At 59.0% G+C, this 15,077-nt stretch overlaps 8 protein-coding genes across 8 annotated transcripts; 4 read left to right on the top strand and 4 right to left on the bottom strand.

Annotated features, from left to right (window-relative positions):
• Positions 1 to 1,133: 1,133 nt before the first annotated feature.
• Positions 1,134 to 1,609, bottom strand: COLE_00714 (uncharacterized protein; the record flags this gene model as incomplete). Its single annotated transcript, XM_065626093.1, has 3 exons — positions 1,134 to 1,374; positions 1,440 to 1,527; positions 1,558 to 1,609. The coding sequence occupies 3 exons, from the start codon at positions 1,607 to 1,609 to the stop codon at positions 1,134 to 1,136; spliced, it is 381 nt and encodes a 126-aa protein (XP_065482587.1).
• Positions 1,610 to 2,382: 773 nt separating this feature from the next.
• Positions 2,383 to 2,810, top strand: COLE_00715 (uncharacterized protein; the record flags this gene model as incomplete). The annotated part of the gene is made up of 2 exons (XM_018422046.2): positions 2,383 to 2,485; positions 2,527 to 2,810. The coding sequence occupies 2 exons, from the start codon at positions 2,383 to 2,385 to the stop codon at positions 2,808 to 2,810; spliced, it is 387 nt and encodes a 128-aa protein (XP_018282014.1).
• A 418-nt stretch (positions 2,811 to 3,228) lies between these two features.
• On the top strand, positions 3,229 to 3,623 carry COLE_00716 (uncharacterized protein; the record flags this gene model as incomplete). Its single annotated transcript, XM_018422045.2, has 2 exons — positions 3,229 to 3,307; positions 3,340 to 3,623. The coding sequence occupies 2 exons, from the start codon at positions 3,229 to 3,231 to the stop codon at positions 3,621 to 3,623; spliced, it is 363 nt and encodes a 120-aa protein (XP_018282013.2).
• Positions 3,624 to 3,694: 71 nt separating this feature from the next.
• Positions 3,695 to 8,690, bottom strand: COLE_00717 (uncharacterized protein; the record flags this gene model as incomplete). The annotated part of the gene is made up of 8 exons (XM_065626094.1): positions 3,695 to 4,782; positions 4,872 to 4,894; positions 4,929 to 5,254; positions 5,331 to 6,082; positions 6,120 to 7,236; positions 7,318 to 7,433; positions 7,566 to 8,320; positions 8,353 to 8,690. 8 exons carry the CDS (start codon positions 8,688 to 8,690, stop codon positions 3,695 to 3,697), a joined length of 4,515 nt encoding a protein of 1,504 aa, XP_065482588.1.
• A 1,067-nt stretch (positions 8,691 to 9,757) lies between these two features.
• COLE_00718 (uncharacterized protein) lies at positions 9,758 to 10,791 on the top strand (the record flags this gene model as incomplete). The annotated part of the gene is made up of 3 exons (XM_018422043.2): positions 9,758 to 9,929; positions 10,016 to 10,298; positions 10,641 to 10,791. The coding sequence occupies 3 exons, from the start codon at positions 9,758 to 9,760 to the stop codon at positions 10,789 to 10,791; spliced, it is 606 nt and encodes a 201-aa protein (XP_018282011.1).
• Positions 10,792 to 11,740: 949 nt separating this feature from the next.
• Positions 11,741 to 11,941, bottom strand: COLE_00719 (uncharacterized protein; the record flags this gene model as incomplete). Its single annotated transcript, XM_018419482.2, has 1 exon — positions 11,741 to 11,941. The coding sequence occupies one exon, from the start codon at positions 11,939 to 11,941 to the stop codon at positions 11,741 to 11,743; it is 201 nt and encodes a 66-aa protein (XP_018282010.1).
• Positions 11,942 to 12,597: 656 nt separating this feature from the next.
• Positions 12,598 to 13,390, top strand: COLE_00720 (uncharacterized protein; the record flags this gene model as incomplete). The annotated part of the gene is made up of 3 exons (XM_018422042.2): positions 12,598 to 12,761; positions 12,890 to 12,961; positions 13,012 to 13,390. The coding sequence occupies 3 exons, from the start codon at positions 12,598 to 12,600 to the stop codon at positions 13,388 to 13,390; spliced, it is 615 nt and encodes a 204-aa protein (XP_018282009.1).
• A 63-nt stretch (positions 13,391 to 13,453) lies between these two features.
• On the bottom strand, positions 13,454 to 14,559 carry COLE_00721 (uncharacterized protein; the record flags this gene model as incomplete). The annotated part of the gene is made up of 5 exons (XM_018422041.2): positions 13,454 to 13,489; positions 13,525 to 13,568; positions 13,616 to 13,704; positions 14,124 to 14,240; positions 14,525 to 14,559. 5 exons carry the CDS (start codon positions 14,557 to 14,559, stop codon positions 13,454 to 13,456), a joined length of 321 nt encoding a protein of 106 aa, XP_018282008.1.
• Positions 14,560 to 15,077: the final 518 nt, after the last annotated feature.

Here is a 15,077-nt window from a genome sequence, read left to right on the forward strand (position 1 = left end):
CAAAGGATTACATCCTCTCGGGTGTGTGTTGTTTGCAGGGCCAGACTGAAGTCGGACGAGCAGCTTGCATACTGTGTGTGTGATCATGCCATGTAGGCGCTCTCGTTCAGAGCCCAGGCTCAGTGTTGCGGCAGTACGAGCAGGTGGTGGTGGTGTGCGAGATAACGGAGAGTCAAGCGCCAAAAGACAAGAGATGTGATGAAAAGATCAAGGCACGCTCATTCCGCGGGAACATAAAATTGCCAGCAAACAAAACTTTTATCGCCCCGCTGGCCAAGTGGTAAGGCGTTCGTTTCCTATCCCTCCGGGGCCCCATGGGCTTCGACAGCGAGCGAGAGATCGCGGGTTCGACCCCCGCGCGGGGTTCTTCTTTATGTTTGTGCAATGCACTTACACTTTTGAAATTGAGCAGCGCTTCCAGAACGACTTGCTTTAGGTGTGACGAAGCGGGAAGGGGGTTGCGTGAGGAGGGGATTGGCCTCGTCCACGGTGGAGGTGTGTGTGTGTTAGGGCGAGGGGAAGGTGCAACTGTGGGAGGCGGGAGCGTCGAGAGCCACAGCAGAGCGGGCGGCGGATGTGGTGCTTGCTGAGGTAAGGTGTGGCGACGGAAAACATGGAGGAGGTGAAAGCAGTGAGTGGGAGAGGTTGACGAAGAGACCAGAGCGAGGGCGGTGGAATGTGAGGTTTAGCTGGATGGACGGCCGTAATGGCGTGGTAGTGGAGGTAATGGCAACGGTGGCTACGATGGTGATGATGGTTGTGGGACTCACAACCAAGCTCAAAGACACGGCGCTTGCGTTGAGAACAGCTAGTCAGTGTGTAGCGAGCAATACAGAAGTCGATGATTGACATGAGTGATGAGGAGAAAGAGGAAGGGGTGGTGGCAACACCATCAGCTTGTGCAATAGTGTGACAGCTGGCTGATCAAGGCTTAGGCACGTACACCTCAACTTTGACATTGACACACCGAACAGAATCACAACATCAACACCACCACCAATAGCAGGGAGCTCGATGCATCAAGTGCTCAACCTGTCTATAAAAAGCAGAAGAAGGCAAAACGAAGTATAACGAGAGCTCAGCAGGCCTAGAGCCAACTGTGCACGAAGAACAGAGCCAGTCACATGAGACGCTTAAGAGCGCTCACCACGGAGGCGACGTGCGAGCTGGAGGTCCTTGGGCTGGATGGTGACACGCTTGGCGTGGATAGCGGCAAGGTTGGTGTCCTCGAACAGCGAGACGAGGTAGGCCTCCGAGGCCTCCTGAAGAGCGAGGACGGCGGACGACTGGAAGCGGAGGTCGGTCTTGAAGTCCTGCGCGATCTCACGGACAAGGCGCTGGAAGGGAAGCTTGCGAATAAGGAGCTCAGTCGACCTGGCGCGTTAGCGTAGTTCTCACCGGGGAGGGTCTCGGCGCGTGGCTCAAGGTGTGGCACTCACTTCTGGTAGCGACGAATCTCACGAAGGGCGACGGTACCGGGGCGGTAGCGGTGGGGCTTCTTGACGCCGCCGGTGGAGGGGGCCGACTTGCGGGCAGCCTTGGTGGCGAGCTGCTTACGGGGAGCCTTGCCACCGGTGGACTTGCGGGCGGTCTGCTTGGTACGGGCCATTGTGAATGTAGGTGGTTGGTGGTGTGATGGGCGTGAGGGGGAGGAGCGCTGAGTGGTAGCAGGTGACCGTTGGTGGGAGAGTGAGAAAGTAGTGTTGTGGGATGAGGAGCAATTGAGAGATGGAGATGGCGACCTTTATATGTCAGCGAGCTGCACCCATTTCGCTCGTCGCTGGGAAGAGTCGTTGCGGGGTTCCCACTTTGATTCCGCTCGTTGTTGTTGTTCTTGATCTTGATCACCGAGAGACGTGTCACGTGATTTGATCTCGCCATGATCTAAATGATCCAGCCGAAGGTAGATCTGCATCCGCTGTTCTCGATCAGTTAAACAGGCCGATCAGCCTCACAGCTGCTACAAGTCACGAGCTCGACGCAGCCGTGCGGTCAAACGACTACATTGCCGACTCGCCACGTGTAGGCCCACAGTCTCCCACTTCATCTGTGTCCTCATGGTATAGTCCCAAGCATCACCGGCCACCGGCATCACTGTAGTCTCTCCACTACGCACCGCGATCACGGATCATTGACTGAGACACATGGGTCCTTCGTTCAACATTTCCAGGCGCGAACACTCTGTGTGCGCTTCATCTTGTCGGTGCTCACAGATACAAAGTGCTCTCTCTCATCCCATTCCGCGATCATCGTTGCACCAGATAAAGACGCTAACACTCGCTCTCTCTTCGCTCGCGCTCGCTACCATGCCAAGAGCAAGCAGCGGCGCACTTCATATACCCCGCCATCACCAGCTGAACTCCCCACTCACACATACTCACCATGCTCCCCTCCTCGAGCAACCCCGTTCCGTGGCGACCCGTGTGCGGCCTCCTCGGCCTCTTCTTCACCCTGGGCCTCAAGGGCGTATTCCAGCCCCTCAAAGGCGCGCTCGTTTCCCACGTCCTCGCCACCCCCTGACGCCAGGCGCCCAGATCTTTGGTCTCACGCAAGCCACCGACGCCCAAGCGGCGTTCTATCCCGTCGTCTCGGCGCGCAACGTCTCCCTCGGCCTCTGCATACTCGCATTCACGCTCACGGGGCAGCGGCGCGCGCTCGGCACCCTCCTCCTCTGCTTCACGGCCATGTGTGGTGTCGACCTCGCGTTCGTCCTCCGCATCCACAATGTCCAGCGCGGGAAGATCGCGATGCACGCGGTCAAGCTGGTTCTGTTCCCAGTCATGGCTGCTAAGATGCTCGAGTGGATTTGACCGTGCTGCTCTGCCCACCTCGCGCTGGCTCCGGCAACCCGAGTCACGGAACGCTTGACCCGGGCTCATCATTGCCCCGTGCTCTCTCGCTACTGTTGTTGGCTTTTCGCCTCCGTTGCTCCCTCCAGCGTGTGTGTATCATCGTGTAAACAGTGTGTGAATGTACCTCTCGTCTATGAATTGGCGGCTGTGCAAGCACCGCGTATGACATCCGAGCAAGCTTCTTCTGGCATCCGCGCTGTGTTCGGCAGCACGCCAAGCCCGTGCCTCCATCACCTGACTGTCACAACAATGCAGACCCTTCTCGGACATGCATGCATCGCATATTCATCCGTGATCGGCAGCTATACTCTAATCATCTTCCAGACACCTTGTACCTGCACGCTGCTCACAAACTACCACTATGTCCCTCCCCGCTATGCCCTGGCGGCCCGCGTGCATCGCCGTCGGCCTCTTCTACTCGATGGGCGTCATCGGCATCGTGCAGCCGCACACAGGCGCGCCTCCCGCCCGCCTCTACTAACACCAGCCACCCACATCTTCGGAGACCTGCGGGCGACGAAGGAGGAGTCGACGTTCTACACCGTCGTCGGCGCGCGCAACCTCTCGCTCGCCGCCACCGTGCTCGCGTTCGTGTATACCGGCCAGCAGCGCGCGCTCGGCACCATGATGATGTGTTACACGCTCATGGGCGTCGTAGATATCGGGTTCCTGCTAACGCGGCCCGGGTATTCGCCCTCCAAAATGGCCATTCATGTCGTTAAGGGTGCCGTGTTCCCCATCCTCGGGGGCAAGCTGCTCGAGTGGTACTGAAGTGTGGGTGAAGGACCACGGCAGATGTCCAGAAAAATGCATGCTCTACCTTCTATATCATTGTTGATGCTTCAGACAGTAAACCGCATAGATGCGTAGTGGCGGATATCCTCCAATGTGATACCACTCTTGGTACACATGGACGTGAATGCGCCGCCGGCCAGGAACAGGTTTTCGGGCGTGTCGAACTCCTCGACCGCGCCGTCGGACATGACAAGGATACGGTCGTACGACAGAATAGTGCGCAGGCGGTGCGCGATACACAGCAGTGTCTTGTGCCCAAACTCGCGTCGGATCGTGTCCTGGATCTTCGAGTCCGTCTCGACGTCGACACTCGCCGTCGCCTCGTCCAGCACCAGCACCTTCGGGTCGCGGACAAGCGCACGCGCGAGAGAGACAAGACTGCGCTCGCCGACCGACAGGTTGTTGCCCTCCTCCTCGACGATGTAGTCGAGGTTGAAGCGCGAGACGGGGGACGCCTCGCCGCTCTTGGACGCGTCGTACGTCGTGGAGGGAATGAGGTGGGCACGCTTGAGCGCATCGTACAGCTCGGCGTCCGAGTGCCGGCTGAACGGGTCGATGTTGGAGCGGAGCGTACCGGAGAACAGAAGCGGGTCCTGAGGGATGATGCTAATGCGGGAGCGCAGGTCGTCGAGGCCGATGGTGGCGATGTTGACGCCGTCGATCGTGATCGAGCCAGACGAAAGCTCAGTCATGCGGAACAGCGCCGCCATGATTGAACTCTTGCCCGCACCCGTGCGGCCCACGATACCGATCTTCTCAGCCGGCTTGACGTGAATCGTGAGGCCCTTGAGCACATCCGGCAGCTCCGGGCGGTACTTCATCACAACTTGGTCAAACGTGATCTCCCCCTGCGCTGGCCACGTTGCGGCGGGCTTGCGGTCGGGAATCTCGTGCGGCGGCTCCTGCTCCAGGTTGTTGGCGTAGTACATAATGCGCTCAGCACCGACCATGTCGTTCTCGACCTCGGCGAGTTGGCGCACAAGCCACGAGAAGACCTGTTGAATCGTGAGCATCGTTGATAGGCCCAGGCCCGAATGCGCTGCCGAGACCTTGTTGTTGAGGACCACGATAAGCGCGACAGCAAAGGTGAGTAGCGACCCGAGCATGTCGAGGCGAATACCGAGCCAGCGTTGATCTGCATGTCAGCACAGTCCGGATAAATCGGGGTTTCGTCCTTGTTTTGCCACGTTTCGCCTCTGCTTCCTTCCGAACTCCAATACTCACTGATGATAGTCATGTAATAAGCACTGAAATCAGCACTGAGTTTGCGGGGTAGCTTACCGGTTCTCCACGTCCATGCGCTTGACGTTCTCCTTGTTGAATCTATCGCTTTCACCGTACGCCCGAATAGTGGAAATGCCTGACAATGACTCGGAAAAGTGCGAGTACAGCGAGGACCGGAGGATCGAGTCGACGCGCTTGAACTCGCGCGACGAGGCGCGGTAGTACTGGGCGCAGTGCAGGTAGAGGAGGAGCACGACAGCCACGGCGATCAGGAACCACGGCGAGATGACTGCGAGCAGGACGACCGAGCCGATGACGTTGGCGATCATGTTCAGCGACATGCGGGCCGCGTCGGAAAGCGTGTTGTCAATCGTGCTGAGGTTAGTTTCACAAAGGCCCGACCAGCCAGAATACGTACTCAACATCCTGGGGTTAGTACAGTCACTGCACGAAACGCACCTTGCTGAACCGGTTCATAATACGCCCGAGCGGCGTCGTGTCGAAGAAGCTCTGCGGCGCATACATGACACTCTTAATTGCGTCGCGGTGGATGTTGACCGAGGCGAAGAAGTTGATGAGCGACATGAACGAGCCAATGACGAAGACGCCGAGGGCCTGACCGACACCGAGGGCGGCGTAGGCACCCATAAATGCGTTGTTGCTCAATCCCCACTGGCCTTGCTGCCACCACACCATCCAGTACTGAGACATGACGGTGAAGCCTTGACCGATGACGGTGGCGATGATTAGCAGCGGGAGCATGATGTAGCCCTTGCCTGCGCGGAGGTACCCGGAGAAGGTGCCCTTCTGCAGGCCGCCCTGGTTGCGCTCCTCGAGCTGCATGAGCATGCCGTGGCCGAGGCCGCGAGTAGTCATCTTGGAGCGGTCGATCGGCTTGTGCGGAGCGTTGTCCTCCTCGATTGCCTCCTCCTCGTCGCCAGCCTCCTTCTCTTCCACATCCTCAGAGCCGAACTCGCGAACGAGCTTGGAGAAGGGACCTTCCGCATCCTTGAGCTCCTGGTACGTTCCGGTCTCCGAGACGCGGCCGTTTTCAAGCACGATAATGTGGTCGACGTGCGGGAGGAAGTGCAGCGCGTGCGTGACAAGGATACGTGTCTTGCCGGAAAGCGCACCGAGGATCGCGTTGAAAAAGACCTGCTTGCCGACGCCGGCGTCGAGTGCCGAAAGGGGATCGTCCAAAGCGATAATGTCTGATGATCAGGGCTGGAAACGGAGTGCAAGACTTACCGGCATCGTAGTACAGCGCACGCGCAATATTCACGCGCTGCTTTTGTCCACCCGAAAGGGTGATACCCTTCTCACCGATCTCAGTGCCGTCACCATCCTCGAGAAGCACGAGATCCGGCTCAAGCGATGCGTCCCGCACGGCTGCCCAGTACTTCTCCTCGTTCCATGGCTGCCCGAACAGAATGTTCTCGCGCACAGTTGCGTTCTGAATCCAGGGCGACTGGGCGCACAAAGCGGTCGTGCCCTGGAACTTGATGCTACCAGATGTGCGGCGCATCTCGCCCATGAGGCCCTGGAGGAGCGACGACTTGCCCGAGCCGATGGGGCCGACGATCGCAGTCAGCGAACCGGACGGGATGGTGAGGCTGATGTTCTTGATCTGGAAGACGTCGTCCTGCGAGTTGCCTTGTGGCCCAGCCGCTGGCGTCTGACCACCAAACTTCTTCTCCTTGGGCTCCTTAGACTTCTTAGGCGACTTGCCCGCTGGCTTGACGCCCTTCTGGGCTGCGGCGAGCTTGGCCTCCAGCTTGGTAACCTCGTCCTCAGCCGGTGGGGCCGCGTCCCATGTGAACGACGCGTCCTTGATCACCACAGCGTCCTTGAGGTCAGGGTCGATCATGCGCTCTTCGGTTGTAACCTCAGCATCAAACACAGCCTGGAGACGACCAAGTGCGTTGATGGCGTCGGCAGTGGCGCTGAGAGTCATGGGCCACATCATGAGCGGCATACGCATCAAGTTGAAAAGCGTGACGGAGGTGAAAATGGTTGCGGCCTCGAGCTTGTGAGATGTGAGGGAGTAGGTAACGAAGGCGAGAATCGTAGCTAGAACTGGCAGCGACATGGCAAAGGCCATCATGCCGGAACGCACAATGAGGAGCGTGCGGACGTAGCCGAGCTCCATGCGGCGCACCGCGTTGATGCGCTCAAGGAACGACGCCTCCCAAGCGAAGAACTTCACGAGTCTCATGCCGCCAAGGATCTCCTGGAGGAGCTTCGCACGCTTGTCGGTCCAAACCATCGACTTCTTGCGAACGAGGAAGAGCTTCTTCATGATGATCGCCTGTCCGGGCGTCATAACGAGGAGGAAGATAATGCCTGGAAGGGAGGAGTATCCGAGCTAAAGTCAGCATTTGGTGATATAGCCGTCGATATGACAGGCTTTAGGCATTTATGGATCTCCCAACATAGATGCACTCACTTCGATGATAAGAATGACCGCGATCACAATGAACTGGATCGGTGCCGTCCACAGGATATGCACGAAGCCTGCAGCGAAATCAATGCGAGCCGTGTCTGTGGAGATGTGGTTCACAACTGTTGGTCGGAAGTGCCACACGCCACAATGAGGTGGAGGAAGATCGTCATGGTGAGTGGCGCAATGTGGAGAGGGATGCAAGGTGGAGGCGGGGTCAGCGATCTGAACTTATCAACTCTCCGAGGACGTACTCTTTCCATTTGGTAGCTCGCCGCGTGCCTTCTGCGTGAGGCGGAGGGAACGCTCATAGATTGCCGAGATAAGGGCCGAGCGCGCAAGCACACCCGTTCCCATTGTGCGGTAGAAATAGTGGTGCAGGGCGACAGACGAGACGCAAAGCATGGCAAGCAGGCCGAAAGCCATTCCGATGCCTTGGCCTACCTTGGGGGCCTGGGTAATGAGGCCCTTGCGTGCGTATTCGTTCAGGGTAGCCCAGCGGATGAGCGCGCGGATGAGGAGCGGGGAACAGGCAAGACAGCAGTCGGCGATGAGCTTCAGGAAGCCTGCAATCCAGAACCACCACCCGAAGACGTCGAGGAGGGCCATTGCGAGCTGGGGCTTCTTTTGACCGCCCTTGGCGCGGAAATCGGCCTCGCGCTTCTCGCGGTTGGGCATGAGCGGGTACGTCCAACGCTGGCGCCGAGGGAGCGGCGTTCTCGGGTCCGCGAGCTTGGCGTTGTATTCTTCGGCGCGAGCCTTGCGCTCCTCGTACTTTTGTGAGAGGATGCGGGCCAAGCGCCCTGCGCTCCGCTTGTCGTCCAACCGCCACAGGTCCGTAGCCTCCAACGGGCGTGCGTCGCCAAGCGCCATCATGGGCGACACCCAGTTGAAGTAGAGGAACGAGAACCAGTTCGCGCTGACCTCAGGTGTGAGCTTCGCATCATCGAGCGACAGAGGCGGCGGAGGCGGGGGGTACTTTGGCCGCATGAAGGGGAGCGAGTGCAGCCTGGCGTCAGCGAGGTCCTTGCCATGGCTCACCATCTTGGTTGAGAGTATGGTCCGCCCTCGGCATCCTTGAACTGTTCTTTACCGGTTTTGTCTTCGACAACGACCTTGACCTTGCGCTTCATACCATCATGGTCGACTTCAATGACACCGCGCTCCTCGTACTCTTTTGAGGATGTCGATGACGCCGACGACGAATCCTTCTCCCTCATAGCCGCCTTTTCGTCGATGGCCATGCTGGCCTGCATTGAGTGATCACCAGCAGCTGGGCGTGGCCGATGGTTGACGGCGGGGATGCTCGGCTGCGTCGGCTGCGCCGCGTCGGTTATAAGTGTCGACGATGGGGAAGGATCTCGTGTGTTGCTCGTCATGGCCGAGACCGTTGCTGTCGGCTGGCAACGAGTGGGCGCTGGTGTCGTGGGGAAGGCGCCGGGGAAGTGCGGGGCCGACTTGAGATTACAACCTTCAGAGTTACCGTGAGTCGGGGCCTTAAGCGGGAAAACCGATGTTAGGTGGCGAGGGTGGAGCTGCGTCGAATTTCTTGTCAAGCGCTGGGTATTGACTCGACAACTTGGCTGCACGGCGGTCGACTGTATCGAGGAGTTGTGAGAACGGGAACAAGAGCGCTGAGAGCGCTGGCCTTTGAATAAGAGCAATGGTGGGAGCAGGATACGATTGCTCAGCAGTTTGAGCTGCGGGTCGGTGGTCATGCAAGGCCGGCGGCCGCCGGGCTGGCTTTAGGTAGCGGGAGTCGGCCAAAGCCGACGACGCTGCGCTCGTTTGGCTCGGCCTGGTGTGGTGCATACAGGGAATGGCGCCAAAACTGGTCATGACTGCATCACAGAGGCGAATGCATGTCTAGCCCCAGCTCGGTGCCTGCAGAGTGATGCTCAAAGGTGGGGACCTGCATGTGTGTAAACACATTGGGTTAGCAAGTTTCTGCAAAGGGGAGGACCAGTTTGGAAGTCAAATCCATGCCCTTTCCGCTGTCTGCGGTAGAAGCCGATGCAAGGCCTCGTCCGACAACAAGGCAGGTGATCAATGGAGGATCGGGGTGGCAATGTTGATGACCGGTGGAGTAGGTGGGGGTGGATGTAGCGGTTGGCGTCCAAGTCAGAGATGGAGATAGCGTCATGCAATTTCCCGATCCTCTGCATGCCGCTCGGAAGCAGCACGGTGCCTCACCTCTGCGTGCTCGTTGCGATCGTTTGTTCGTGATCGCGGCTCGTGCTGTCGCGTCGACGTCGTGCACATGGATGCATGGGCGTCATGTGAGAAGTGGGCGGGGGCCCACATGTCACGAGGCCAAGACGGAAAAATCCCGCCAGCGAAGCGTCAGCCGACCAACGGCCAACGACCATCGACCATCGAGCAACGCCCAACATCCATTGACAAACACCCACCTCCTCGACCATCAACTACCGCACCCGCGCCCGCCATGTCCGTCATCCGCCCGTTCGAGGCGACAGACGTACTCCGCTTCACGAGCGTGCAGGCAGACCCGTGGACGGCCACATACCACAACGGATACTACGCGAGCTATGTCGCGCAGTGGCCCGACTTTTGCGTGTCTGCGAGCGGCGCATTTGATGACAACGTCGGCGCTTACAGTGAGTACACCTTTCTGTATGCTCGCGTTGCCGGCACGGGACGCTGAGAGGTGTTGGCGGTGTTTGTTGAGCTCACTCACGCGTAGTGATCGCCAAGCACGAGCCCCCACCACCCGACACGCAACATCACGGGCACTTGACAGCCATGTCGATCTGCCCGCGCATGCGTGGAACGGGTCTCCCGCGCGTATTCATGGCCATTCTCGAGCGCCTGTCGTCGGACGGCTCGGAAGGTTGGCCCAGCCCGGAAAAGGACCCGACAGACTGCGTGGATGCCTGGTTCGTGGACCTCTTTGTGCGGTGCAACAACCACCGCGCGATCGACATGTACGAGAAGTTCGGGTACAGCGTGTACCGGCGAGTAGTAGAGTAAGTCGATCCGAGAGCGTGAGGTAGTGTTGCGGAGAGAATGGAGGGAGGAAGGAAGGACTGGCGGAACGGTGGGGACGTGGCCGTCGTCGGTGGAGGAAGCAACTGGGAGTGCCGATCCTGCCCACACAGTGATGCGCGCGAGTGTGGCGGATACGGAGGTGGCAACGAAGGCATCCATGCATCTGGCCGCTTTGCGAGCTCAATGCTTGCGGGCACGCCATGCAAAATGCGCTCGGCAACCTTCGCTTCTCTTCGCACCGCCCACTTCCCTCACTCCGTCGTCGGACCACTTCTATTGCGACATACCACTCGCTACCTCGCGTAAAGGCTGACCATCAGCTATTATCACCGGATGGAGGGTGCGGGGGCGTCGCGCGACGAGTTAGACGGCTTCGATATGCGCAAGTCGATGCCGCGAGACACGGGAGGGAGGTACGTCCGAGCAAACGGGCGCGATACGCTCGTAACCCCAGATCAGGTGTGGGCATAGTTTATCTGCATAGCATTGTATCGTAGTTGCGAAGCATAGAGTAAAGTTGTGTGGTAAGCTCGGTTTAAAGATGGAAGTCAACGGGAAACGAGCAGGTAATTATTCGCTGGAGGACCGACCATGAGATCGAGCATACCTTGTAGTCCGTTCTGTTCAGTCGACTGTTAGTTTAACCGCGGGGACTTCGGAACAGCAAACGTATGGCGCAGGTGTTTGGATATGTAAAGCGAAACCAGAGATTGCTTGACGTCGAGAGACGCGGACTGAGGCTGATCCGACATCTCGCATGCTCAGTATCACAACAAACGGGGTCGGGGATCGGGGAGATAAGAAATGTGTTGCCTGCGGCCTTCGGCCACACTTCGCCTCGCTACCACGTTGGGTGTGAACCATAAACTCATACTGCGACTCAAGCTGCTGACCAAGTAGTCATCCGAAAATAGATGACGAGCACTTCCTCGCTTGCATTCAGCGATCGTGGGAGCCACAAGGTGGAGGGAGACCAGCGCTTGGCGATGCCCCCACAACGCCGTGCTACGCCGTCGGTTCAAGATGGCTGGACTGAGTGATCTGGTGAACATGGAGTGGCGTTGCCCCTCTATCAGAATGCACCAGCCGATTCAGTTCGGTTCTGCTTTGCTTCATGAGCATAACACTGTTCCTGATGAAGAGGTGCTTTCCGCTCCAACTTGTCAGTCCGCACCCACACAAGTGGCAGCTTTTGCAGATGACATTATGGCTAGCTTTGGTATCGTGCGCCCCGGGATCTTGCCCAGCTCATGGAGCACACGGAGAGTTGCTGTGTAGTCCATGACGCTTGGCATGTTATATTGGTGCCCTCACGATCGCCATGTCTCACACTTTGCGCCTATGGCCAGGCTCGAGATCTTGGGTGTGGGGATGGAAGGCATGACGCCGATATCTGATGACGCGCTAACTCTGCCATGTCTCACCACTGTGGAAGGGCACATGCCGAGACTCCGGGACAGACTCTGCACCCTCTGATCAGCTTGCTTCTCATTCCCTTGATCCCGGCGCTGGGCCAGGACCTCGGGGATGCCGTGCGGCCGGGACAGGGGTGAGTGGGGGGTGGGCTTTCATCCTGGGTGCAAGGACAAAAACGTGCAAGGGCTCGCGCAATGGGGGGCATCGAGATCAGAGATCAGACAGGACAGGGACGGAGCGTTGAAATGAAACTGGAAAATGAAAGGGTCGCTTAACGTCATCCGTGTGCCACACCCCGTTTTCCTCCCCTCTCATGCCTGTTAGATTGCCTGCCTGCAGAAAACGCTTTGCGGTCAGCGCTGAGGCGGCGGGTGCCTGTTTCCCAATGAGGCAGGCGGTCAGGCGGCAGGGGGCATGCGGCAGGAGGCAGTAGGCACTCCGCCTTTCTTTAATTCCAAGCCAATTAGCCAAGGCATTCTCCGCATCTGAAGACTGGTGGTGCTGCATGACGGCGGCCTTGGCCTGGTGGTCCAGCTAGAGTTTGCTCCCTCTTGGGCAAGCTCCAGCAGATGTCGCCAGGCGACCACGGGACGCCCCTGGCCCCCAGAGCATACCATGCCCTCCTGACCTTTCCATCAGGGTGGAGGCCTTGGAGGCGTGCGACTCACTACTCTACTCTAGCGAGGATAGGCAGATGCTGCCTGACGGCTTGGCTTGGTGGGACAACCCTAGCTACAGAATCTCGTACCGCCTTACGCCGTCGATGTTGTCTATGATCTGGTTGTACATTCACTCTGACTGACTGTTATCACTGGTTTCGACACTCTCACTCGGCGGAAAAGACAGAGAGACATCGCGAGCATGCTGTCTCCGCAACCCCGGTCCGCGCCCACATCGCCCCTCGCCCGCGACGGCTCCTTCGCCTTCACACCCTTCCCAACAAACGACAGGCGGCCGGGGCAGTCCTATTCCCACCACCGGAGGACACGGACCGTGCAGGTCTCAGCATGGGGAGAACTTAGCTGGTGGGTATCAAGTGGCGAGCGGAGCACATTGCAGCGACGCAGGTGCAGTGGAGGTCTCGGAGCAATCGAGCAGTGGCGGTGCCTCCGAATACGCCGGATCCGACGCCGAGAGCTGTGCTGACGAGCAGGACGCAGGAGACAACCGACCCACGCTCGAGGCCGCCACGCCCTCCGCCCGCCGGTGCGCACTATCCTGCATCGTGAGTTGAGTGCGACTTTCCGTTCCCACGGAGCAGCACTGATGACAAAGTGTAACTCTCGCTCCGATCTCCGAGGAACACAAGGAGCAAAGAGGCAGACTGCCTTCACGACCGCAGGCTCCACCTCACCTTCACGCACCATACACGCCCTCTAGCCTCGGCCCGCGGCGCCTCCCACCAGTCGAGGCGCTTGATGGCTCTCTAGACTACAGCCTCGGTCGGCGACGGGAGCGATTGACTCACACGTCGGCTGCGATCCCCCCGCCGATTTCCACGCCCCGATACCCCGAAGGCCGATGCTCTGAGACTCCCAGCCCTCGTACACCCTCACCGCCAGTCACGCCCGAGACGCCCGATATCGAAACACGCCGCGTTCGCGCCAACATGGACGATTTGAACCAGAAGTTCGCCAAGAAACTGTATATGTGACTGCAACGGGGGTCTTGCTACGCTATGCATTCCCCATTGTTGATACAAAATAATGCCTTTTGTCTAGTGGTGGTGGGCGGCGTCCCCGAACATCTTGGGCTGAGCGTCAGCACTGCCGGGAAATGGTTACTCACGGGGATGTTGCGCTCCCACTTCGTGCCGTCGGGGAAGAGCGGTGCTGAATGTCAGCGGGATCCAGGAAGCACACATGAGCTAGTGACTCACGCCGGTAGGGGTCGGGGTGGGCCTCCTTCGCAAGACGGGCCTCGGCCTGCTCAAGGACAATGGCGAGTGCACGAGGGTCCGTGATGTTGCTGTTGGTCAGAAGTGAAATCGAGGACAAGATGTGGAGGTGGACTTGGGAGGGTGAAGGAAGCAGTGGAGTGATGTCGCACAGTTTGCAGGAGTCGCAGACAGACTGTGACGATTGACTGGCAGCCAACGGCTCGCGCAGCCGGGTTCAGGTTGCGCAGAACAGCAGGTGTTAAGTCCTCCGTTGCTCCAGCTAACCCAGCATCTCACACCGCAGGTCAAGTCCGGGGCATACAGCATGGGTCCAGCCGTTCGTCATGCAAACGGCAGCTAGCCAGCGGAGTCAATCACGCAAACCCTGCCGCAGCCGCGGCATCACGAGTGACGAAGACGGAGCTGTGCGCTCCAACTCGCTACGGCGTCGCACGACTCCCCTCATCAACCTCCCCCAGTTCCGCGTACGCCCACTTCCAACACGCACCGGTTACGCTCAAACTCGGCGCGGATCTCGATGGCCTTCTGGCGCCAGAGGTCTCGCCGGATGTACCAGTTGAGCGCGTTTGTAAGGTAGCGCCGGTACAGCGACTTGACGTAGAGCCTGCGAGACGAAGCAGATCACAGAGAGGAAGGTGTGCGCGCATTTCAGTATGCGATCGATCAGCAATAGCGGTCGGTCGGAGCATTGAGTTAGGCGCAGAGGATAGACGACGAGGAGTAGACGTAGATGCGGGGTCGGCGTGACAGGGAGACGGAGACAGGAGGCGCGGGGCCGACAGAGTGGAGAACAGCATCGGAAAGCGAATCGGAAGGTGGTCGCGGCGTTGCGCGGCATGAGCAGAGGGAGGTCAGCATCGCATTCCGTTCGTAGCGCATGATGCGTACCGGTGAGCAGCGGTGTAGGCCTGGGGTCCGGACATGGCGAGCAGTAGAGGTATCGAACGAGGTCGCGGAGCCGTTGAGGTGCCGGTCGGTGGTCGCGAGCGGGTGAGCCTGCAGCCAGCCAGCGTCGGGGTGATCCTCAGCCAGACCTACGGTGAGTCGGCGCGAGCGGAGAATTGGCTTGTGGCACCGTGCCTGTCTCTGAGAACGATCGAGCTGCGGTTGACGTCGCTTCAGCAACTCCTTCTCCGTTTGCAACATACTCAACAGAGACTCAGTGAGCCGGCGAGTTCGGGAACACGGTGCTGGGCATCGTTATGCGGTGTAGACGGCCAGGGTTCGGTTGCGCGTGCTGAAGAGCGACAAGAACATTGCCGCGCTCAGCTACAGAGATCGATAGTGAGCTTCTGCAGCCATCAATGAATGCTGTACCGACCACTACCTGCCAGTGTCGTGATGTTCGCGTTCCGTGCTTGATGCCCATTTCGACGCTGCTCGCCATCTTATACGTCTTCGGCGCCACATGCACTGCTGGCCTCAGCCGCCGATTTGCTTC

This window comes from Cutaneotrichosporon oleaginosum (genome assembly GCF_008065305.1).
Source record: "Cutaneotrichosporon oleaginosum strain ATCC 20508 chromosome Unknown ATCC20508_contig01, whole genome shotgun sequence".
NCBI classification, from domain to species: domain Eukaryota; kingdom Fungi; phylum Basidiomycota; class Tremellomycetes; order Trichosporonales; family Trichosporonaceae; genus Cutaneotrichosporon; species Cutaneotrichosporon oleaginosum.